At 39.9% G+C, this 24,914-nt stretch overlaps 1 protein-coding gene across 2 annotated transcripts in view; it reads right to left on the bottom strand.

Moving 5' to 3' along the window:
• Window positions 1-24,914, bottom strand: part of rnf20 (ring finger protein 20, E3 ubiquitin protein ligase) — a 74,765-nt gene that overhangs the window by 5,450 nt on the left and 44,401 nt on the right. For both annotated transcript variants that reach the window (XM_064344066.1, XM_064344067.1), the window contains exons 17-21: window positions 9,609-9,758; window positions 9,211-9,423; window positions 8,975-9,100; window positions 8,207-8,347; window positions 7,820-7,924 (exon numbers count right to left, since the gene is read on the bottom strand). In XM_064344066.1, coding sequence (XP_064200136.1) covers window positions 7,820-7,924; window positions 8,207-8,347; window positions 8,975-9,100; window positions 9,211-9,423; window positions 9,609-9,758 — 735 coding nt within the window. The remainder of the gene's footprint in view (window positions 1-7,819; window positions 7,925-8,206; window positions 8,348-8,974; window positions 9,101-9,210; window positions 9,424-9,608; window positions 9,759-24,914) is intronic.

The following is a 24,914-nucleotide window of genomic DNA, read 5'->3' as shown; positions in this document are numbered from 1 at the left end:
GGTGCGCCTAACTTTTTCATTTAGGTGCACCAGCACATAATTTAGTTGCACCCAAAATTTTTCATCGTACCTTTTGGTGCCGCAATAATACATTTTAAGCGTTACCTTTTTTGTCAGTTGCCATACGCATTGGTAATTTCTTAACGCATTATGTAAATGATTGTAAACAGGAATAAAGGTGCAGATAAATGTTTTTTTATTTTTATTTAGATCACAGCACAAACAAGAAATCGCAATAACCTCAATTGTTTAAAAAATAAACTTAAAAAGTGCTGATGTTTAAAGTGCTTGACAAACTCAAATAAATCAAACTCAAATAACTCAAACAAAAATGTGCGCTGCTCCCAGAGGAGTACAGGGCGCGGTTTCACACGTACATGGGCGATTCCAGGATTTTAAAAATGAGGTGGCACAGGGGGGACCAACAACCAGTCAGGGGGGGGGCCCATGGGAAATCATAAAGTTCTATCAGAAATAAATACAGCGTTGAAAATTGCCTTAGAAAACATTGGGCACGATTTTCAGGCTTATGCAGTGCCCTGTGCCCTAATAGAGGTGGCATTGCATGAAAAGTGGCACTGCACAAGTGATTGGCAGCGATTGACAGCGCTCTGATCCAATGGCGTTGGGCATTGTCAGATTGCCAGTACTCTAGCCCAATGGCATTGGGGGGGCACCGGGGCGGCCAATAAAATTTGGGGGGCGGTGCCACCCCTTTAGACACGCTCATGCACATACATGCCTTTTTTTTCCGACCCGCACTCAGCGAAGAAGAATATCAGGGTCAGAGCCAATCAGAGGCAGAGTAGGAGCGGGTCTTCGCAGAATGCGGGTGCGGGAAAAAAAATAACGCTAATCACATACACACACTGTACTACAAAGGAGTATTAGGGCCACATTGAGGGAAAAAAATTAGGAGATTTCGAGAATAAGGTTGTAATATTGCAAGAATCGTAATTGAGAAAAAAGTCATAATATTACGACAATAAAGTCGTAATTTAATGAGAATAAAGTCATAATATTTCAAGAAAAAAAGTCGTAATATTACGAGAATAAATGTGTAATTTTACGAGAAATAATCATATTACCAGAATAAAATCGTAAAATTTTGAGAAAAAAACCCCCATAATTTTTAGTAAAATATATTACCAGCAACCAACAAAACGGGCGAGAGGAGTCTAATGGCAGCCTGAGCCTGCAATTTCCTCCAAGTCCGTGTGGTTCTTTCGTCGGAATAGACAGAGTTTCTTGCACAATCTTTTCAATGTCCTGATACTTATGATAATGTGGTGTTGATGTGCCAAAAGATTAAGTATTTCATTATTTGTGAAACCTATACTAAAGTATAACTTCACAAGATGCTCTACCTTCCTCATTTTAATGCAGGCGGCAGGCTGCAATTCTGATATTTCCCTTCTAAAATAACACGTAACCTAGAATTATAACTTTATTCTCGTAATATGACTTTTTTTCTCGTAAAATTACGACTTTATCCTCATATTATTATGACTTTTTTCTTGTAAAATTACGACTTTTTTCTCAATATTACGACCTTATTCTCGAAATCTCAGAATGTTTTTTTTCCTCATTGTGGCCCTAATGCTCCGTCGCAACACACAGAGACAGACCTGCTAAATGTCAGGTGCACCAGTGCGACCAATGAAAATGTTTAGTCGCACCTGGCAGATATTTGGTTGCATGTGCGACCAAAATGGTCGCACTCTGGAGCCTTGCAATGGAAGGCCTAATTAAAGGAAAAATTACAAAATGCTTAGAGATTAACACTATATTACAGTCATATTCCCATTAAGTTAGTGAAGACCAACAGAAACAGAAATTTCTCAAGTATCAACAACTACCAGACATTTACAGTATCTACACCAATAGGTCCCATCACCATGTTTCATCTGAGAAAACAATCTATTTCATTTTATCAACAAAACTATTTTGTTAAATATTTTTTTGACCAAACTAATATAAAAGCAGTACTGATAATTCTTTTAACAACATGTATTTTGCAGTCAATATTAAGAGTATTGATAAGTATTGGTATCGATAAGCAGTATCAATAGTGGTATTGGTATTGATACAATCCTAACCATACCCATCGCTAGTTGTAGAGACTAACTAACTAACTAACAGGTGCAGTTTTCTCATGACATGGCTTGCCATTGTACCCCTTTCTCTCTTGTTTTAAGTGCTTCTTTCACGGTGACTGGACTTGTGACTTGCTTGACCTGAGCAATGACTTGACTTGTCTTGCTTGACGTTTAGCAGTGACTCGACTTGACTTGCTTGAGTCTAAACCAGAGACTGTAAAAAATATGGACAAAGCTACTGTGACGTCACCCATTGACTCTCCGTGGGTCTCCGAAAATACGTTTTGAAGCTCAATGGCGGGCGCGGCCATTTTGGAGTTGGAGCCAAAACCACAGAGTTTAAAAGCCGCTCTGTGATTTTTACAATTTGATTGACAGTCCGGTGCGGAAAAGCCCATCAACCTGAACGAGGCTAGCTGACTGTCTGCCGTTATGTTTTAAAATATATTATCAGATGTTTACGGAGTTTAATTTCCATCCGTGACTGTACTGTCATGTAATCACGTTATATGTATGACATTAATAATACAATTAGGCTATGTTCAGTTATCTTCAATTCATGTTTCTCAGCAAAACGAATATGCTTAACTAGCATATCAGCTTGCCAGTGAGCTAGGTAGGCTATCCGTGGTTAGCTCACGCATTAGCAATATGAACCACAGGGGAAGAACATTGACTACACTGATGGTCAATCAATCGGAGATGTGTAGGCTACTGGTGATTTGACTAGGCTAATTTTCGTATAACTGTCTGGTAGATCTGCTGTTAACCGAGCAAGTTATCGTCGTAGGTTTTCGCCAGTCAGTTAATGAGCCAGTAACTGCTACTACTAGCTACTCCATCGCCGTTTGTGGTGTTCACTTGCTGGGTGACGCTAGCTGACCGATCGTTCGCAAATCACTTTCTACCGAATAAAAATTAACACTGTCAGCGGTTATTAACAAATCTACCAAGTATTTTAATAACTGATCTGCAGGCGTGTAAATATGACAACGCACTTTGTACAGCAAGTTTTCCACCTGGTGCATGAAGACAAAAATAATGTAGCCTACGTTGAATTTCTAATTATTATTAGGCTATCGTTTTTTTCTTGTAAATCATCAAAACCAATGGAGAAAAGCCAATATACGCAAGGAGCCCCCAGAACCGATTCTGAGAACCACTGTCTTAAATGCCTAGCTTGTCGGTCTCTTAAATGCTAAAAACATATTCCTTTCTAAATGCCAAGATGGTTAATTTCGTTAAATTCTGTGTGTGTGATTTCAGCAAATGAACCTTGAGACTCTTAATTCGCTTTGTGAAACTGAAAGTGTTTATCCCAAAATCGGGATTATAGTAGCTTTGTCACATGCTTGAAGCATGGCCCAGGTAGACATTTACGGAATGTACACGACTGACAAGCCGCCAAACACGTCTGACAGATTGAATGTTTGCCGGTTAAGGTTAGCTAGCTAGTCAAATGGCTTGGTAGCCGAAGTTGCGAACTGTTTTAGCATAGGCTACTACTGGACTACCAAATATAGCAAGCTGATTACGCTTTCTGCCAACTAATTATTTGGTTAAGTAGGCTAAAGGAAATAGTAAAAATGACTCGGCTACCGAAAAACTTAAGAGGAGGATTATTTTATGGTCGTCTAGTGCAGCTGTAAATAGCACACGCCATAATTAAATCACCACGAAATGGGATGCTTGCATTTTCAGACTTAGCACAGGCGGACCGTAGCCGGCGCCGCAATGTCAAGGCCAAGAGACGCCACCGCCCACCCCAGTGACCATAGACTGTAGCCCCTACTATAGCTCAGTCCTCCGCAGTAATCCGGAAGTGACGCAAGCTGTACCTCATTGGTCCAGAACAAATATTGACACTGTGCCCAAATGACGCAATAAATCATGAAATCGACCCATGGACAGTCATAAGACCAATAAAATACACCTATTATGACTATTTGTTCTTGTGAGAAAAAATTATTGACTTTGTATTTTGATCGCATTTGTACCGTAGACTTACATGGAAACCGGATATGAAAACACCTATACTGGAGCCATCCGTAGTGGCGCTAGTGAGCAACCAGGAACTACAACACCAGGAAATGAGCTTCAAAAACGAAAGTCTGGTTTTGGCCGCTTGGTCTAAACACAGTGACTTGGGACTTGCTTGAGACTTGAAGGTTAAGACTTGAGACTTGCTTGTGACTTGCATATGTGTGACTTACTCCCACCTCTGGTAATTACGGTAAAAAGGAGACGTGCGCCACCTTTTGGATTCCGAATCTCCAGCAGTTAGAATAGTATGCCACAGCCAGCTAACCTGCTGCTAGTGTACATGTTTTCTGGTAGTAAAGTCACAAAGAAAACTAGATTGAACAGCAACATTTTTACATGTATTTCTTCACCAAGATCATGTCCACAGTGTGGTGTAAAGCATTTTAGTTTTATGAATGGGTGTTTTTTGTAATTACAATGAAAAGGAGAACTGCACCGCCTCTGGACTCCAAATCTCCAGCAGCTCGATTAGTATACCACACCCAGCTAACCTGTTTACTGGTGGCTAAGTCACCGGGAAAACTAGATTGGACAATATTTTTACATTTATTTTTTTGCCAAGATCTTGTCTACACAGTGGTATAAAGCATTTTAGTTTTACAAATGGGTGTTCTTTTTTTTATTACAGTGAAAAGGGGAATGTGAGCCTGGTAGATTTGAGTCCCCAACTGCAATGGATTTACATTTTGAAGCCACAGGGTCGCTGTTTGAAACTGAGGCGTTTTGGCATATACCACCTTTGAGAGGACAACTTTTATTAAATATCACATCCCACACCAATATATGAGTAAATGTGTACAGTACATTAGTTTTACTGTAAGAATATCACTAAATATTTGTTCATGTTGTTGAAGACAAGAATACAACCCTAACCCTGCGTTCAACGAGCAACTCGGTTGATGGGTTGCTCAAGTTTACTAGGCTGAAGGAGGAGCAGGAGCTTCCCGTTGTATCCTCTTAGTTGTCTTGTGCAACTACATATTATTGAACAGAAATAACAGCGTCATCAAAGATGTATATTTGCCATATAGCCACATATCTCCTTTTGTTTCTATAGTTATGTCTGGACACTGATAAATATTTGTTACTGCTCTCTCGTTAGCCATATATCTCTCTATATCTCCCTCAATAGTTAGCCACCTAGCTAGCGACCACTCTATCCCTCTCACTAGCTGGCTAGCAATCTCTCCATATCTCTCTCACTAGTTAGAGTGATCGCTAGCTAGGCAGCTATTTCCCTCACTAGCTAGCTAGCAAGTAGGGTTGGGTACCGAAAACCGGTACCTTAATGGCACCGGTTCCTATATGGTCAGCACCGACCGGACTGAATCACTACGCAAATTTCAGTGCCTCGTTTCGGAGCCACTTTTTAGTCCCTCCAGGAATGTGCGATCTTGCGATCGCAATAATTAATGCAAATTCAACCAACGAGACAAAGTTTTAAAAAATTATACCATGTCATTCTACAGTCAATATCTGGGACTAAATACTTAATAAATATAAAACCTTAGGCTACCATTGGTTTTACGCATAGAGATGTCCCTTTTGAGACTGAGTGGTCATATATTGTCTTGGACAATATTGTCTAGTGAAATACACGCGCATTGTGATGCCTGGGTACCTTCCAAAATAGCTGTGCATAATGCCACATGGGTTGTTTACGGCATTGTCGCCCATTTTAGTACAGTCTGGCCGAATGTCAATTCATTTATTCAGTAGGTGAGAGTATAAGCTTTCTAACAATGTATAACATGTCAAATTTTCCTTTTGGAATAGCGTTTTATAGGTCAGCGTAACTGAAAATCATCGCATTCACTTACGCATTAATTCTGTGGTAGCAGTAAAAGACGCTGCACCAAACGAAACGTTGTCAATGATTTTTTTGTAATTTCTTGGAAAATACTATTATTATTGAAGACTTCTGGGCATAGCTAAGCCATATGTTTGCTGATAGACCTATCTGACATCGTTTTCTGGTGCAAAACAGAAGCGGATAGAACTGTCAATGATTTACTGTCTCTCTCTACTGAACACAGATAACATTTCATCATTGCTATGTAAGTATTACTGCTCAAAATATTTCGGTTATATACGTTGTTTTTGAAATTGAGTGTCTTTAAATAAGTTAGTGATATTATATAATGTGGATATTTCACACTGTAAACGTTAGTTAGTAGTGTAATAGTTTTTGTGACGCATACAACAGTGATGAGGAGAGTGTTGGAACATTGCCAAAACATGGTGGACGGTTGAAAATTGTTTTCATATCGTCCCATCCCCATACAAGAAAACATACGAAAGTACAGAGTATAGAAATACATACAAGAGTTCATTATTACACATTTAGGTACTGTGCAGCATTGTGTGACAATATTTTTGCATTACGTTTAAATCTGATATCAGTTTCATCTTGAACCTTCATAAGGGGCTCATTTATATGATTTACAATGGACATTTTGGATTTGTTAGCTATTTTAGACCACTCTACTGACAGAAAGCTTGTAATTACCACTTGAAAATTATGCACAGTGAGTTTCTTGAGTAAAAACAGTTGACTCGTAGTGAAATACCTGAATTTGTTGTGATTTACAGAAATGCATAATTCAGACATTTTGGGTAGATTTGGAGACGCTGGATACAGTGCTTAGTTTTTGCTTCATAGATCTTTAGTAGTTCTACATATTCACCCTTAGATTTTATGAACTTCTGGTCAAGACGTTTATGATCCAAGAAATGTATACTTCAACCTGCTGTATATATGCAATCTCCCAGTATTTCATTGTGAGCTAAAAAAGAGCAAATTCATTTTAGATTTTTTGCCTAGACAACTGCATTTGTGGCACTTTATTTATTCCAAAATTATGAATATAAATAATCTAAGCTAGTATTGTAAATGGTACAAATGTCTTGCTTCATTTAAGCAATTTTTCAAGTCTCTGTGGTGTACACATCTGGAGTTATAAAGCTTTAAATAGGGTACCCCCTAAATGGGCAAGGATTGGCCAGATTTGGCATGTGCGCCAGTGTTTAAAGTTGTTGTTTGCTCTTTATTTTAAAGAAGGTATCGGTTCAGGCACCATTTAGGAATCGGTACCATTTTAAAGTATCGGTTTTGGCACCGGTACCCAACACTACTAGCAAGCAAGTTGAAACTGCCATACAAGCGTCGGGTACCATGATGAGTTGTTAGTCTATTTTTCCTCACTGAACGGAAAAATAATTCGCGAAATGGTATCATATTGGTTGGATAAATAGGAAGCCCGAAACTCTGACTGGCTGTTGATGGGCCATGCTGTGGCCAACATTTTTCGGGCAACTTTGGTAGCTCAGTTGCTCAGTTTCTCGTGTTGCTGGACGTCGCTCAGCTACATACAGAATGAATGTACTTCCGGCAACTTGGTTGACGAGTTGCTCGCTGTATGAATACACTATAAAAGTTGCACGGACAATGATGCATTTGCTTCCAATGATAGTGATTACATGCCAAGGGAAACGGCTACTTTTTAACATCGTATTAAAGAAAACACCCTTTATATTCTGGCAAGTTAGCTACTTATATTGTGTTATTTGATTATACTATAGCATTTATGCATGAAAAACAAACTGCAATATGTTTTCTGAAAAATCGCCAAAACAGGTTTGAATTCCCTACAGACAAGCACTGGCGCAGTTGCTACCTTGTAGTCCTTAATTTCCTCGTTGAGAATCTCATCGCAGTTCGGAATGTTTTCGGCTGGCTTCTTGGCTTTCTCCAGTTTCCTCCTCAACTTTGAAATGTCCTCCTGAAAAAAGAAATTGATGTAGACATTCCAGTGGTGTGTGAATGTGTGTGTGTGTGTGTGTGTGTGTGTGAGTACATAGATTTAGGTTTCTGTGTGTGTCTGTATGAGGTGTGTGCGAAGTTTGTTGTGTGTGTCTGTTTGTGGTGTGTGTAAATGTGGGGTGTGTGTGTGTGTGTGTGTGCATGTGTGGCATTTGTGTGTGTGGGTGCATGTATGTAGGTTTCTCTGTGTGTGTAGAGTGTGTGTATACCAGGCGGTCTTAGTGGGTGCAAAAGCACTTACCTGGGCCCTGCGGGCATTGAAGGACTCCTTCTCGCGGGAGAGGCTGTTCTCAATCACCTCCTCTCGAACCCCGTTCAGCTTCTGCTGCACAGCATCCAGCTGCACCCGGATCTCCTCTGAGAGCTGGGCTGACTCCTGCGCCTAGGGGGGCAGGGAAAGAGAGGGCCAGAACATTACACTACCGACAGAGGGGTGACAAATTAAAGGAAATACCTGAATAAATGAGAGGAGAAACATAACAAATGCAGATGCTTCTATACACGTGTACTGCATTATACAATTAAGCAATTAACTTCCTATCATGCTCTATGGCATGTATAAAAATGTTGAGCAGGCCCAATTGACCTCGATTTAGGATAAACATGGCTAAATGACTTTGAAAGAGGGTTCATTATTGGGGCACAGATGGCAGGAGCTTCAGTCACGAAGACTGCTCAACTGGCTAGTGTTTCAATAGAAACAGTGAGCTGTTCAATAGGAACTGCCTGCATTGGCAGAGCACAACTGGGAGGAGGACCTGTCTGTCTGTCTTTATCTGTCCTTTTCTGAACCTACAGAGGATGCAGCAGCCACAAGACAGCCCTACAGAAAGTCTGAGAACCTCAGAAACGTACTCTGTCATAAACAGGTGTAAAAGGTCCTTGGACATAGGAGGAGACACCAGCAGGAGAACAATCAGTCTCAAGTAGTGATGACCATCAGCACTCAGCCCTGGTTAGAGAATAGAGCAAGGGCTCCTGAAGGACAGGTCCAGTAGAGTGGAGGTACCTTGCGTTTGTTCATGTCCAGGGCCTGAGTCCTCAGCGTCAGCTCTTTCTCTGCAGTAACGATAGTGTTCTGTAGGAGGCGCTCCTTCTCTTCCAGCTTTCTCACCACCTGAAGCTGGGCGTCCACCTGCCCGGGGGGTGGGGGAAGGGAAGTTAGCACATGCACGCACGCATGCGCGCACACACACACACACACACACACGCACACAGTGACTGGTGAGCTCTAGCCCCATCCACCTGTGTTTTGAGCGTGAGCAGCTGGTCAGCCAGCTCCTCCTTCTCCTCCTTCAGCAGTTTGTGGATCTGGTTGGACTTGATCCTCTCGCTCATCAGTTTGAAGTTGGCATCGTCCTTCTCCCTGAGCTGCTGCATGAGCCGAATGTTCTGCTCCTGCATGTCCTCAAACGCCTGGCCTGTCACATCCATCTCGCTTAGCAAGGCGTCCTCTTCCTGCCATGCACACGAGGGGGTAAATACACACGCATACACACGCGCGCACACACACACACACGCAGTAGCATACCTAAATGTGCAGACACAGGCACACGCATGCATGCACGCACACATACACACAAACAAACAAACACAAGTATGCACGCACATACACAAAGTCGTGTGCACAAACACACACACACCTGCTTGGCGAGAGACAGTTTCTTGTTAAGCGTGTCGATCTGCTCCTCTACGGAACGGATCTTTCTCAGCGCCTCCTCATCGGCCATCTTCTTCCCCTCCCTCCTTTCCCTCTCCTCCAGGTCCCTCAGCCTCTGTCTCAGCTCCTCTGCCTAGCGGGATGGGACACAACCCTCTGTCAAGAAGTCCACCCCACACCACCTCTCATTGGACATCACCCAACCCCTCATTACCATAGCTGCTGATAAAAATGATCAATAAAACTAAGAATTCACCAAATGAAAATATAATATTCACATGCGAAATACATTAGTATTTGAAGCAGCCAGTATGTGAGGCCATGTATGGGAATACCCGTAAATAGATATGTTTATCTATACATGCATACATACAGAGAGCTCCATGATGCTTGGAAGAAAGACATATTTTTAAAAAATTGATTTGGCTCTGAACTTTACCATTTTAGACATGTAATCTATAATTTTGGTTTAACCCAGTAGAAATTACAGCACTTTTTATACATAGTCCCCCCATTTCAGAGCACCATAACATTTGGGGCAAATGGCTTCACAGATGTTTTTGATTATAACATAACAATATAATGACGAGAACAGGCCATTCGGCCCAATAATGCTTGCCATTTTCCTACCTAAATTAGTGCTGCCTCTACTACGTGGTCTGGCAGGAAATTCAACACATTGACTGCTCTCTGTGTGAAAAAAATACTAAATGTACCTAATGAAATACCTAATGTCTGTATGGAATCTACCTTTTGTTAATTTCCATTTATGTCCCCTCATTCTAATAACAGAAGTCAACCTGAAGAATCTCTTGTTACTTCACTTTGTTGAGCCGCTTAATGAATTTAAGTTTCCTTTACTAAGCTAGAAGAGTTACTAAGTTTACTAAGTTACTAAGCATCTTAAGTCTTTCCTCATAGCTTTTATCTTTAATACCAGGAATAAATTTAGTGCTCTTCTTTGAACTTTTTCCAGAGCCTCAATATCTTTCTTGTAGTACAGCCCCCAGAACTACACACAATACTGTAAGTGTGGTCTAGCAAATGTATTGTATAAGATAAGTATAACTTCCTTGGATTTATACTCAATATTTTTGGCTATATATCCCAGCATCCTGTTGCCATTTTTTACTGCTACAGCATGGTACCTAGAACCAGAAAGGCTTTGATCAACCATTACTCCCAAGTCTTTTTCAAACTGAGCACATTCCAATTGTGTTCCTCCCATAAATGTTTTTATTTCCCACATGCTGAACTTTACATCTGGCTATATTACATTTCATTTGCCAGGTTTCCACCCATTTCTGGATTTCATTTAAATCTCCTTGGATTACTTTAGTAGCTTCCAAACTATTAGCTGGGCCTCCCAGTTTTGTATCATCAGCACATTTTACCAATGTACTTTCTATGTCCCTGTCAAGGTCAGTGATATACAGTCAGGTCCATAAATATTTGGCAAAAGTTATTGTTATTTTAGCTGTCTACCACAGCATATTGGAGTTGAAATTAAATAATGAATATGGGCTTAAAGCGCAGACCTTCAGCTTTAATTTGAAGGTATTTACATCCAAATCGGGTGAACGGTGTAGGAATTACAGCACTTTTTATATGTGGTCCCCCCTTTTTAAGGGACCAAAGGTAATTGGACAATTGGCTGCTCAGCTGTTCCATGGCCAGGTGTGTGTTATTCCCTCATTATTTCATTTACAAGTAAGCAGATAAAAGGTCTAGAATTGATTTCAAGTGTGTCATTTGCATTTGGAATCTGTTGCTGTTAACTCTCAATATTAAGCTGAAGCAAGCCATCATTAGGCTGAAAAAAAAAAACCCATCAGAGAGATAGCAAAACATTAGGTGTGGCCAAATCAACTATTTGGTACATTCTTAAAAAGAAAGAACGCACTGGTGAGCTCAGGAACACCAAAAGGCCCGGAAGACCACGGAAAACAACTGTGGTGGATGACACTTTCCCTGGTGAAGAGAAACCCCTTCACAACAGTTGGCCAGATCAAGAACACCCTCCAGGAGGTGGGCGTATCTGTGTCAAAGTCAACAATCAAGAGAAGACTTCACCAGAGTAAATACAGAGGGTTTACCACAAGATGTAAACCATTGGTAAGCCTCAAAAACAGGAAGACCAGATTAGAGTTTGCCAAAAAACATCTAGAAAAGCCTGTACAGTTCTGGAACAACATCCTATGGACAGATGAGACAAAGGTCAACTTGTACCAGAATGATGGGAAGAGAAGAGTATGGAGAAGGGAAGGAACTGCTCATTATCCAAAGCATACCACCTCATCTGTGAAGCATGGTGGAAGTAGTGTTATGGCGTGGGCATGTATGGCTGCCACTGGAAGTGGCTCCCTTGTATTTATTGATGATGTGACTGCTGACAGGATGAATTCTGAAGTGTATAGGGCTATATCATCTGCTCAGATTCAGCCAAATGCTTCAAAACTCATTGGACGGCACTTCACAGTACAGATGGACAATGACCTGAAGCATACTGCGAAAGCAACCCAAGACTATTTTAAGGCAAAGAAGTGGAATATTCTGCAATGGCCAAGTCAATCACCTGACCTGAATCCAATTGAGCATGCATTTCACTTGCTGAAGGCAAAACTGAAGGCAAAACGCCCCAAGAACAAGCAGGAACTTAAGACAGCTACAGTAGAGGCCTGGCAGAGCATCACCAGGGAAGAAACCCAGCGTCTGGTGATGTCTATGGGTTCAAGACTTCAGGCAGTCATTGACTGCAAAGGATTTGCAACCAAGTATTAAAAATTACAATTTAATTTATGATTATGTTAGTTTTTCCAATTAATTTTGAGCCCCTAAAATTGGGGGGCTATGTATAAAAATGGTTGTAATTCCTACATTGTGCATACAATATTTTTGACAAAACCCTTAAAGCTGAAAGTCTACACTTAAATCACATCTTGATTGTTTCATTTCAAATCCATTGTGGTGGCGTACAGAGCCAAAATGATGAAAATTGTGTCACTGTCCAAATACTTATGGACCTGACTGTAAATGAGGAAGAGCAGTGGTCCCAGAACCGATCCTTGTGGGGCTCCTCTTCTAACGGCTCCGTGCTCAGATAATATCCCTCCTACTACTACTCTTTGTGTACTACCCTGTAGCCAGTTCCGAATCCACTTTAAAATACATCCTCTAATTCTTCATTCCTCTAAAGTCCCTCATGTGGTACCTTATAAAATGCATTTTGAAAATCTAAGTAGATAATATCATATGCCTTGTTATTATCAAAACACTTGGTAGCTTCTTCAAAGAATACCAGAAGGTTTGTCAGACATGTCCTTCCCTTACAAAAATCATGCTGGCTATCCCTTAGGATGTTTCTATTTTCAAGAAATATTTCCAACTTGTCTGTAATGATAGACTCCAGTATTTTACATATGATGCACGTCAAACTTACAGGCCTGTAGTTTCCTGGATCCGTACAGTCCCCTTTCTTATATATTGTTATTATATTACCTCGCTTCCAGTCCTCAGGTATTTCTCCAGTTTCTATGTCTAAAAATACCTGCCAGTGGTTTCAAAATGACTGCAGCTAACTCTTTGAGTACTCTTGGGTATATGCCATCAGGACCTGCTGCCTTGTTTGTCTTTAGTTTAAGTAATTCATGCAGCACTTCTTTATCCTCTATTTCAATATCTGATAAGACTTTGAGTATTGAATATGCCTTCCAGTCTACTAGTAACCTCTTCTCTAGTAAAACTCTCAACAAAATAACTAATGAAGCTATCAGCAATATCTTTATTCTTAGAAAGCAATGAAGCTCCTTAGAAGCTCCTTCTTCATTTTCTTCTTCATTAATGCACTTGATATCTTCTTTGACTTTCCTTTTCCTACTACAGTATTGAAAAAAACGTTTAGGATTACTTTTTGCATCTTGGGCAATTTGCCTTTCAAAGAGTCTCTTGGGTTCCCATAGTCTTTTTCCCACGGCGCGCAGGAACTGGCGCCATGGGCTATGTGTGGTAAATTGTGGTCACTTATTCACTCACTCACGGACAACCTTTGAGGGAGGTTTGTGGGACGCATGCGCAGGTGGTGTTTCGTTTAGTAGGACGCATGGTGGTACGGTAAGACATTTTTAAGCACAGCTTTATTGCCTAACGTTACTTTAGCTAACCCTAACATGTTTGCGTTTCGCCACTTTAGCTAACCTAGTTAGTGTGTACGGATCGCCTACTTTAGTTAACCTAGTTAGCGCGTACGGATTCTATCCTGCAGGCATGAGTAGGAGCTAAGGACACACAGCTACAACCACCGATACAGATGTATGGACACCCGGAGGACAACAAATAATGTTACAGAGGTCAGGGCATGCCATAGCTAGCTAGCTATATAGTATGGGGCAAAACGGAGCTTTAGAATGTCGCCAGCAGTGTATGCGCGTTAGCTCGACAACACACTTATCATAGAAAAAGTAGTTTGTAGCCTTTTTTTTTGGTTCATTACAGTGGTGGTATAAGTGAAAAGAAGTAAGTGGTACTGTGCTGTTAGTCTTTATTGATCGCCGTACAAGGTTCATGTAAAGTAGCTAGTACAATCTGACAGCACTAACCCATAAAAATGTACTGTAAATGGTACTTGCTTAATCGAACGGTAAATGTGAAAAACATTCGATTACAGTCAGCGGCACCAAAATTTTCTGTCACACCCTCAATAAACAGCAAAACTCCCAGTAGAAGATTGAATTAAATCGTTTAAAGTTATATATTTTCTGAAATCGTTATCGATTCCGCTTGGCCACAGTGAGTTAAGCACCAGATCCAGAATTGATTTCCCTCTTGTGGGCTGATTGACATACTGTGCAGAAAAAATTTATTACATCTAAAAACTATTCCTCACTTTTTCCTTGTCCTGTCATCATTTCCCAATTAATATCAGGGTAATTGAAGTCACCCATCACACTACTGTCTGAAGCTGGCGGCTGGTAACACACTCGTACCGTAAGGCCCTTTTCATCTTCCCCTATGAGCTTTATCCAAATATCCTCACTAGGCACAAGCTGGTCGATTTCTGGAATTTTCTGAACATTAAAATTTCACACCTACAGCTACACCCCTACCCCTCTTACTGGATCTATCCTTCCTAATGAGTTTGTACCCTTCCATATCATCCTCATATAAACGGCATAGTGATTTTCAAAAGGGTGAATTTCCTATACCTAGCAACTTTCAAGTATCGTAGAGTGTTTTTGCACACCGTTTCAACATGAATGGCAGTGAATGACGTCTGTCTGGACAAAACGTAAACAAACATGATATATCAAAAATAAAGCAATTTTGGGAAAAATTAGGTTTATGTAAACTATGTGGCCGATGTTGACAATGGACAATGACATGCAGAAACACTGGTATGGTCCTTTAAGCATTGAATAAATAACACTGAAAAGAACTACCTGGAGTGGAATCCCCCTGGTTATAATCAACTAACTTAGCTAGCTTTTTACTAAATAGCAATGACTGGAGGAACCCTTGTACTAGGAAATATTTTGTTTATCTCAGAACAGACTACAACCAAAATTTACCCGGAATCAGATTATAATATTATAACAGCTAATGTTAGCATGTAACAATTAGGGAAAACTATTGAACTACAATAATAATTTGCTCCTGGGGGGTTCAAAAACCACACAAAAAAAAACATGCGTTCAGCAAGGAGGCCAAATTATCTAACTGGCTAGTTTGCTAGCCGAGTGATCTGTCAGGTGTGTTCAATTGCTTACTTAGTGTAGGCATGAGATAGTTTTCAGCATCTAGCCTTGATTCTAGGCTTTTGATTGCCTTTGGAGTCAGTTATTGGTGTTTGTCAACATGAGGATCAGAGTGCCATTGAAAGTCAAGGAAGCCATTATGAGACTGAAAAATAAAAAATAAACAGTCAGAGACAAAGGCCTGGCAGAACTTCACCAGAGAAGACATCAGCACTGGGTGTCTATGGGTCACAGGTTTCAAGCAGTAATTGCATGCAAAGTATATACAACAAAGTACTAAACATAACTACTGTCATTTACATAACATTAATATGGGGGGGGGGGGGCAATGAATAAAAAGTGTTGCAATTTCTACATTGTGGCGAATTGGTGATACCAAAGTGTACATAAATACCCGGAAAATATTGGGATGGCAGGTATGCCATCCAGCCAAGTTACGCCTTGGCGGGGTATGTCCCATACCTATACAGCATCAAGAGTTTCGCACTTTTCAGGGTTCCCCGCAGAAATAACCACAACAGCCAGACTCTCAGCCCTTAAAAACATTAATTTCTGTACATTCTGACCCCATTTCAACAGACAGAATTCATAAACAACTTCACATGTCCACACAATAAAGCTCCAAACTTAGGAGATTTTACATTTTCTCCTTATTCTTCTTTTTCCTGCCAGAAATGCTCCTAGCCAACAAGGGATATGTCTCCCCATTTTACATACCCCAGCCAATCCTTCACCTACACTAGCCAAATCAAAATGTCACATACACAAGCAAAATGGACTTTTATCTTTTTCCCCAAGAAAATTGCCAGTCCCACAGCTAGTCAGTATGTGGCTCAGTGGTAATGCTTATTTGCTGACTAATAATTGTCTATTACTTCAACTATTGCTTTTGCACCACATCTATGCCATACCATCTACACATTCAGTTAACTGCTTACAATATCGACAGGCCATATGAATACAACCAGAGCTCAGCAGTGCTTACTGACCTCTCTTCTTTAAAACCACAAACAATTTTCACCAAGAAAATGCATGTCTTTGGACAGCTACTTGATGGTGGCACACTGCCAACGTTCATTAACTGGGAAGCACAAGGTCAGACGATCGAATCCTGCCTTGCCCTCAGGCAGATCTTTGTATATCTTACACTAACATTTTCTTACACTTATATTTGCTAACTAATAATTGTCAATTGCTTTTGAACTATTGCTTTTGCACTTATCAAAATATCAGAATCTTCAATGCATATGTTTACCAAAAGTCACTCACGGCCAGCCGTGTGCATTTCATGACGGTAAATGTATTGATTTTCTTAAAAAAGTTACACCAGTGAGTTGAAACAATTTAGAAAACATTGAATGACATTGTTTTGGAATACAGTTTCTTTAATTTTGGTGAGGCAAGATAGCCTATATTGTTTGAAGTAAAGCAACTTGCCGTCATTTTGATATCAATACTTTTAATGGCAGGCATAGATTTCGCCAGTTTGAATGAATGAGTTATAGACAGTGCTTTGTATGTGTGATTAACTTAGCATTTTTGTATGTTGAAAACATGTTTTTTATGAGATAGTAATTAGAGTCCAAGCAACATGCAGCAATTATCTATTTTTAAGGTGTAAGGACACATGATCGGGCTTTTGTATTGCAGTATCTCATGTGTACGTGGCCATACATATTTAAATGTACAAACTGCTGACATTGCTTTGATTATGCTGAGAAATGTCACGGCCATCAGCTAACCTTTCTGTCGTGAAAAACGATGGATTTTTGTTTCCAATAATGACAGCTGGGTTCATACAATAGTGAAATGTGCAGTACAGATGGCATTCATACGCAGGCGAAACAGACGAACGTTCATTTCAAAACAGGACAAGCGGCGATGCTGTCAGTGTTTGCTTTCTTTTAAAATGTGTTTGCAAAGGTACAAGTTCCGAAAAAGTGGCGGGATTGGGCGCTGCTAGGTTACCTTGGAGCAGACATAGCAGTGCTTTGTACTTTTCCTCGTTTGATTCTGGTTTTGGAAACGAGAAAATCACATCGGATAACCAGTAATTTATCACTTTAGCAACCAGTAATAGCCAGTAATTTATCACTGATGTAAATCACATGACTTTCCATTAACCACAGCCAATAAATCCTGAAATCCTGCTTATTTGCTGTATTCCTAATGAGATGCATAGTCAGCCATGCAAGTTTCAAATGTCTACAAGGAAAATGTAATTTTTTTGAATTTCTCCATTTTTAAAATTTGTTGAGCTTCATTGTGCCACCTAGTGGTTTGGTCAGGCCAATTCTTTACAGATGTCCTCAGGATGGAGTTAATAATAGGCAAGTATCGTCGCTTTGTATCTGTCTGCAGTTTATTAGTTTCTTGGTAAAAAGCCAAACCCACATGCAAATTCACTGGATTACTCAGAGCACGTTTTGAATTGTACCAACTTTGTTTATATACACTTATGAGTACATGCTACTTTTCAAGTTTTGTGCATATCAGTCCAACTGTCTAGGAGATGTTTAAATGTTTTTGATTTTATTCAAAATGGTGGTAAATGCATAATCCTAGGCAAATTTCTTGAGACAAATTTATTCTGTAGAGAGATCTTGTGACATTTGTTACTGGTCCTTATTCAAATGTAACAGGATTTACTTTAGTTTATTTTGTGGAAATTCAGTTGATTGTTATACTGTTTGAGGAGTACTGGTTGGAGATACAGCTGATCCGTGTGCCAATGTGCATGTGAATCAACCACATGAAAGTCAGTAAAGTGATATGAACAATGAATCCAAAATGGCTGCAAATGAAGATGGCAATGACTAAAAATCATACATAAATGTATTCAAACTGAGAAGATTAATCAGGTTAGCAGGTTTTAAATATTTACATAAAAGCAGTGATTCTTAGTGAATTGTTAATTTATGAATTGTTGAGCTCTGTAATGCCCTGTGGCTGAATCAGGCCAATTCTTAGTGGCGGTGCTCAGGGTCAAGCTATCAACTAGTCTGGACGAACGCATGTACTTTCTGGGGCAAAAGGGAGGAGCCTCTGCCACTGGGAGCCAGCAGCAGCTTCCCTATTGATTAATCGAACTGTCTGTCTTAGTATGCCGGTTTTGCAAAAAGCCACACCCAAATGTAAATTACATGGCTTCCTGCCATGGCACTTACATGTGGCCAATCAGTGCTAAAATCACACAGTGATAAAAGGGATGTACGCTGTACCAGTGCAACAAGTTTAACCCCCTAGCGCACATGCTAAATCTGACCAATCCTTTCCCATTTAGGGGGTACCCTATTTAAAGCTTTATAACTCCAGATGTGAACACCACAGAGACTTGACAAGTGGCTTAAATGAAGCAAGACATTTGCACCATTTATAATACTAGCTTATATTACTTTATATTCATAATTTCGGAAGGAATAAAGGGCCACAAATGCAATTGTCTAGGCAAAAAATCTAAAATGAATTTGCTCTTTTTTAGTTCGCAATGAAATACAGGGAGATTGCATATATACAGCAGGTTATAGTATACATGTCCTGGATCAAAAACTTCTTGACCACAAGTTCATAAAATCTAAGGGTGGATATGTAGAACTACTAAAGATCTCCAAATCTACCCAAAATGTCTAAATTATGCATTGCTGTAAATCACAACAAATTCACGTATTTCACTACAAATCAACTGTTTTGACTCAAGAAACTCACTGTTGCATCATTTTCAAGTGGTAATTACAGGCTTTCTGTCAGTACACTGGTCTAAAATAGCTAGGGGTCCAGAGACATATCCAAAATCTCTCCAAAAAGGAATATAATGCTTTCTGTCCATTGTAAAGCATATAAATGAGCCCCTTATGAAGGTTTAAGATGAAACATTGATATCAGATTAAAAAATAATGCAAAACTATTGTCACACAATGCTGTACAGTACCTAAATGTGTAATAATTAACTCCTGTATGTATTTCTATACACCGATACTCTCGTATGTTTGTATGGGGATGGGACGACATGAAAACAATTTTCAACTGTCCACCACGTTTTGGCAATGTTCCAACTGTCACACGTCATCACTGTTGCATGCTTCACAAAAACTACTACATTATTAAATATAGCTGCAAGCAGCAATGAGGGTGCCAAGCAGTCCAGCAGGGCAGAGTTGCCATGGCAATTTGATCGGATCATGTTAAAAAGCGTGGCTGTAAGCACTGATAGCAAGTTTTATGAAAATTGACCAAAGATTGGGTGTAACTGAGATATGAGCTGACATCCTGTTTGGGTCGTTTGTCTTTGATTTGGCTGAAATGGATGAACGTTTTTGAAAACCAAAAATGCATCAGAGAACTTTTTTGAGGTTTGGTCCAAAGATGATCTGTGCCAAGTTTGGGGAAGATTGGGCAAACTTTGTAGCCTGTGAAAATTTTTTCAACCTTTCGATAAAATCCAATATGGCGGCCGCATCAATTAGGTTGACATGAAAAGTTGCTATGTCTCGGCCTTGGGACCTCTCACGGTATCACCAGACATGAGAATTATTTTTTAAGCAAACACCTCACCAGTTATTAGCCAAAACGCATTTTTGCTAATTGCAGCACCCACCCGTGGTCAAATGACGGAAATTTTTTGTGCTTGCTCAAAATGGGGTCCCGAGTCCATGTACCAAGTTTGGTTTTGATACATCAAAGTGTTGCTGAGTTATGACCTCACTTCCTGTTTGGCGGCTTCCCTGCCATTTTCGATTGACTGTAATGGAGGAAGGCTTTTGTCTCTGCCTTGGGATCTCCCAAGATACAACCACACACAAGAATTACTTTTTTATGGCAAACACATCAACAGTTATTGGGCAAAACGCGTTTTTACTTATTGCAGCGCCCCGCAGTGGTCAAATGACTCATGTTTTTTTTGCACGTCCTCAGGAAGGGGTACTATGTACCAAGCAAGCGGCCAAAACCAGACTTCGTTTTTGAAGCACATTTCCTGGTCTTGTTGTTCCTGGTTGCTCAATAGCACCACTACGGTTGGCTCCAGTATAGGTGTTTTCATATCCAGTTTCCATGTAAGTCTACGGTACAAATGCGGTCAAAATACAAAGTCAATTATTTTTTCTCATGAGAACAAATAGTCACAATATGTGTATTTTATTCGTCTTATGACTGTCCATGGGTCGATTTCATGATTTATTGTGTCATTTGGGCACTGTTATAATATTTGTTGTGGACCAATGAGGTACAGTTTGCGTCACTTCCTAATTGCTGCGGAGGACTAAGCTACAGTAGGGGCTACAGTCTATGGTCACTGGGTGGGAGGTGGCGCCTCTTGGCCTTGACATTGCTGTTCTGTCCACGGTCCACCTGTGCGAAGTCAGAAAATGCAAGCATCCCATTTCGTAGTGATTTCATTATGGCGTGTGCTATTTACAGCTGCACTAGACGACCATAAAATAATCCTCCTTTGAAGTTTTTCGGTAGTCGAGTAATTTTTACTATTTCCTTTAGCCTACTTAACCAAATAATTAGTTGGCAGAAAGCGTCATCAGCTTGCTATATTTGGTAGTCCAGTAGCCTATGCTAAAGCAGTTCGCAAATGGCTCGCAGCCATTTGACTAGCTAGCTAACCCTAACCGGAAAATATTCAATTTGTCAAACGTGTTTGACGGCTTGTCAGTCGTGTACATTCCGTAAATGTCTACCTGGGCCATGGCTTCACGCATGTGACAAAGCTCCTATAATCCCGATTTTGGGATAAACACTGCAAAATTTTCAGTTTCACGAAGCGAATTAAGAGTCTTAAGGTTTATTTGCTGAATAACATACAACACTTGCTTAAATGCTTTGTAAAAAGTTGTGTAAGTCGCTCTGGATAAGAGCGTCTGCTAAATGCCTATAATGTAATGTAATGTAACACACAATGAAATCACACACACACAGAATTTGATGAAATTAACCATCTTTTTAAGACTGGCATTTAGAAAGGAACATGTTTTTAGCATTTAAGAGACCGACAAGAGCATTTAAGACAGTGGTTCTCAGAATCGGTCCTGGGGGCTCCTTGCGTATATTGGCTTTTCTCCATTGGTTTTGATGATTTACAAGAAAAAAAATATAATAGCCTAATAATAATTAGAAATTCAATGTACATTATTTTTGTCTTCATGCTCCAGGTGGAAAACTTGCTGTACAAAGTGCATTGTCATATTTACCCGCCTGCAGATCAGTTATTAAAATACTTGGTAGATGTGTTAATCACCGCTGACAGTGTTAATTTTTTTTTGGTAGAAAGTGACTTGCGAACGATCGGTCAGCTAGCGTCACCCAGCAAGTGAACACCACAAACGGCGATAGAGTAGCTAGTAGCAGTTACTGGCTCATTAACTGACTGTGGCGAAAACCTACGACGATAATTTCCTCGGTTAACAGCAGGTCTACCAGACAGTCACATGAAAATTAGCCTAGTCAAATCACCAGTAGTCTACACATCTCTGATTGACTGACCATCAGCGTAGTCGATGTTCTTCCCCTGTGGTTCATATTGCTAATGCGTGAGCTAACCACAGATAGCCTACCTAGCTCACTGGCAAGCTGATATGCTAGCTAAGCATATTCGTTTTGCTGAGAAACATAATTTGAAGAAAACTGAACATAATTGTATTATTAATGTCATACATATAACGTGATTACATGACACAGTACAGTCACGAATGGAAATTAAACTCCGTAAACATTTGATAATATATTTTAACATAACGGCAGACAGTCAGCTAACCTCAAGTTCGTTCTGCAATCGTTCGTTCAGGTTGATGGGCTTTTCCGCACCGGACTGTCAATCACATTGTAAAAATCACAGAACCGCTTAACTATATGGTTTTGGCTCCAAATCGACAACATGGCCGCGCCCGCCATTGAGCTTCAAAACATGTTTTAGAGACCCACAGAGAGTCAATGGGTGACGTCACAGTAGCTTTGTCCATATTTTTTACAGTCTCTGGCACCAAGTCTGGTGTTGATACATAAAAGCGTTGCTGAAATGTGAGCTCACTTCCTGTTTGGCGACTTCACCGCCGATTTCGATTGGCTGTGACGGACAAACACTTTTGAAAATCAAAAATCCATCTATAACTTTTGTTTTGAGGCTTGGTCTGAACATCATCTGTGTCAAATTTGGTGAAGACTGGACAAAATCTGTGGCCTGTGAAAGTTTTTAAAACTTTTTAAGAAAATCCAATATGGCAGAAAATCCAATATGGAGGAAATTGACGACAATCGATGCGTTGAACTCGGCTTGATCCAAGGAATCCAACGGTACCTCATTTTTTTAAATCGGGCATATGGCTCAAAACTTACAGGCATAAACGTAACTCCAACTTTGACCCATTGGTGGTGCTACAGCGCTCGAGGTGGAGACATGAATCTTGGTGAAAAGAATCATGGGACTGTCCCCAATCAGTGTGCCAAATTTCAAAACTTTTTACCATACAGTTCTAGGGGCTGCCATAGACACCCTAGCCAGAAGAAAAAGATGATGATGATGATGAATAATAAGAAAAGGTAGAAACACAATATGTGTCTACGAAGCTTTGCTGCTTGTCCCCCAACTAACGCTTACATTACAGTGTGAAATATCCACATTATATAATACACTAACTTATTTAACCTCTTAGCGCAAAGCCCCTAGATTACTGAACTCAGACATTCAGTGCTACTGCAACCAAAGTACGAATTAAAAATATAAACGCGTTGTTTTAGTTTCATTAGTAGATACTCAAAATGTATCTACTATAACGAGCAACTTCGGGTAGAAGAAATATCTGTTTCCATCGCATTATTTGTGCTTTCTCGAATACAGTTTTCGGATTCGGATACATCCCTAGTACCCCCTAAATGGGCAAGGACTGGCAAGATTTGGCATGTGCACTAAGGGGTTAAAGACACTCAATTTCAAAAATAACGTATATAACCAAAATATTTTGAGCAGTAATACATACATAGCAATGATGAAATCTTATACGTGTTCAGTAGATGGAGACAGAGACAGTAAATCAATGATACTCTTCTATTCGCTTCTGTTTTGCTCCAGAAAACGATGTCAGCTAGGTCTATTAGCAAACATATGGCTTAGCTATGCACAGAAGTCCAAAATAATAGTATTTTCCAAGAAATTACGAAAAATCGCTGACAACGTTTCGTTAGGTGCAGCGTCATTTACTGCTACCACAGACTGAATGCGATGGTAAGAAAATTACACTGACCTATAAAACGCTATTCCAAAAGAAAGATTAGATGATGTTATACATCGTTAGAAAGCTTATACTCTCACCTACTGAATAAATGAATTGTCAATCAAGCCAGACTGTATTAAAAAGGGCGACAACGCCGTAAACAACAGGTGTGGTATTACGCACAGCTGTTTTGGAAGGTACCCTGGCATCACAAATGCATATATGTTTCACAAACGGATTGTTCAAGACAATATATGACCACTCAGTCTCAAAAGGGACATCTCTACGGGTAAGACCAATGGTAAGGTTGTATATTTATTCAATATTTAGTCCCAGATATTGTCTGTAGAATGACATGGTATCATTTTTTAATGAGTGGTGAAAGAATATTTTTACGAATGCCCAGATAGACAATATTGTCCATTATGTCATGGGTGGGGGGTGTAGTTGCAGATGAGACTGCAGGGAGGGGGTGTGTTAAAGGATTAACATGGTGGTTGAATGTAACACTTGCCAGTTGTCTTCAGGCAAAAACAAAACAAATGTGCATAATTGTTTTATTATTCAGTCATTTAAATGTATTTTAAAACATATTTTTCTAAGCCTAAATTTCCCACTATAAAAGTTCACCCAAACTGTCTGGGCGAGAACTGTCAGTGAGCTATGATTGACAGACCGTGCCCCATTACCATAGCTACCTCCATGATATGCGCTCATCTTGGGAGACTGAATTTTCACAAGCTGCCTAACTTAGTATATCAAGTATCGATAGCTAAGGACGTTGACTTATATCCAATAATAATTTTTGCTAGCTAGCTAGCCAAGTTAAGATAAAACCACAACTATAACTTCCGTATGAAAGCAAACTAGCTAACGTTATCGATAACATTACATTACGAAAGCAAACTACATAGCTAGCAACGTTAGCTAGCTAGCTATAAATGAATATAACCAACCAGAGATAGTCCAATAGTCCTTAAAATGCACTCTAATAAGTGAACATAACGTTAGTTAAATATATGCATTGTCTTGCCTGTAAGTCAGCGGCACAAAATATGGGTCATGAGTTATCCGTGGGTCTCCAAATATGATTTAGAATGAGCTATCACAGCAATCTGACTGACAGTAGGGAGGGAAAAACGGAGCTTTAGAATGTTGCCAGCAGTGTATGCGCGTGAGCTCGATAATACATTTCTCACAGAAAAGGTCATTTGTCGCCTTTTTTTTAGTTCATTACGTTGCTGATAGAAGTGACAAAAATTAAGTGGTGTTGTGCTGTTAGCCTTTACTGATCACCGTACAAGGTTAATGTGAAGTAGCTAGCACAAT

This window comes from Anguilla rostrata, chromosome 7 (assembly GCF_018555375.3).
Source record: "Anguilla rostrata isolate EN2019 chromosome 7, ASM1855537v3, whole genome shotgun sequence".
NCBI lineage: Eukaryota > Metazoa > Chordata > Actinopteri > Anguilliformes > Anguillidae > Anguilla > Anguilla rostrata.
This window is presented reverse-complemented; position numbering and strand designations above follow the sequence as displayed.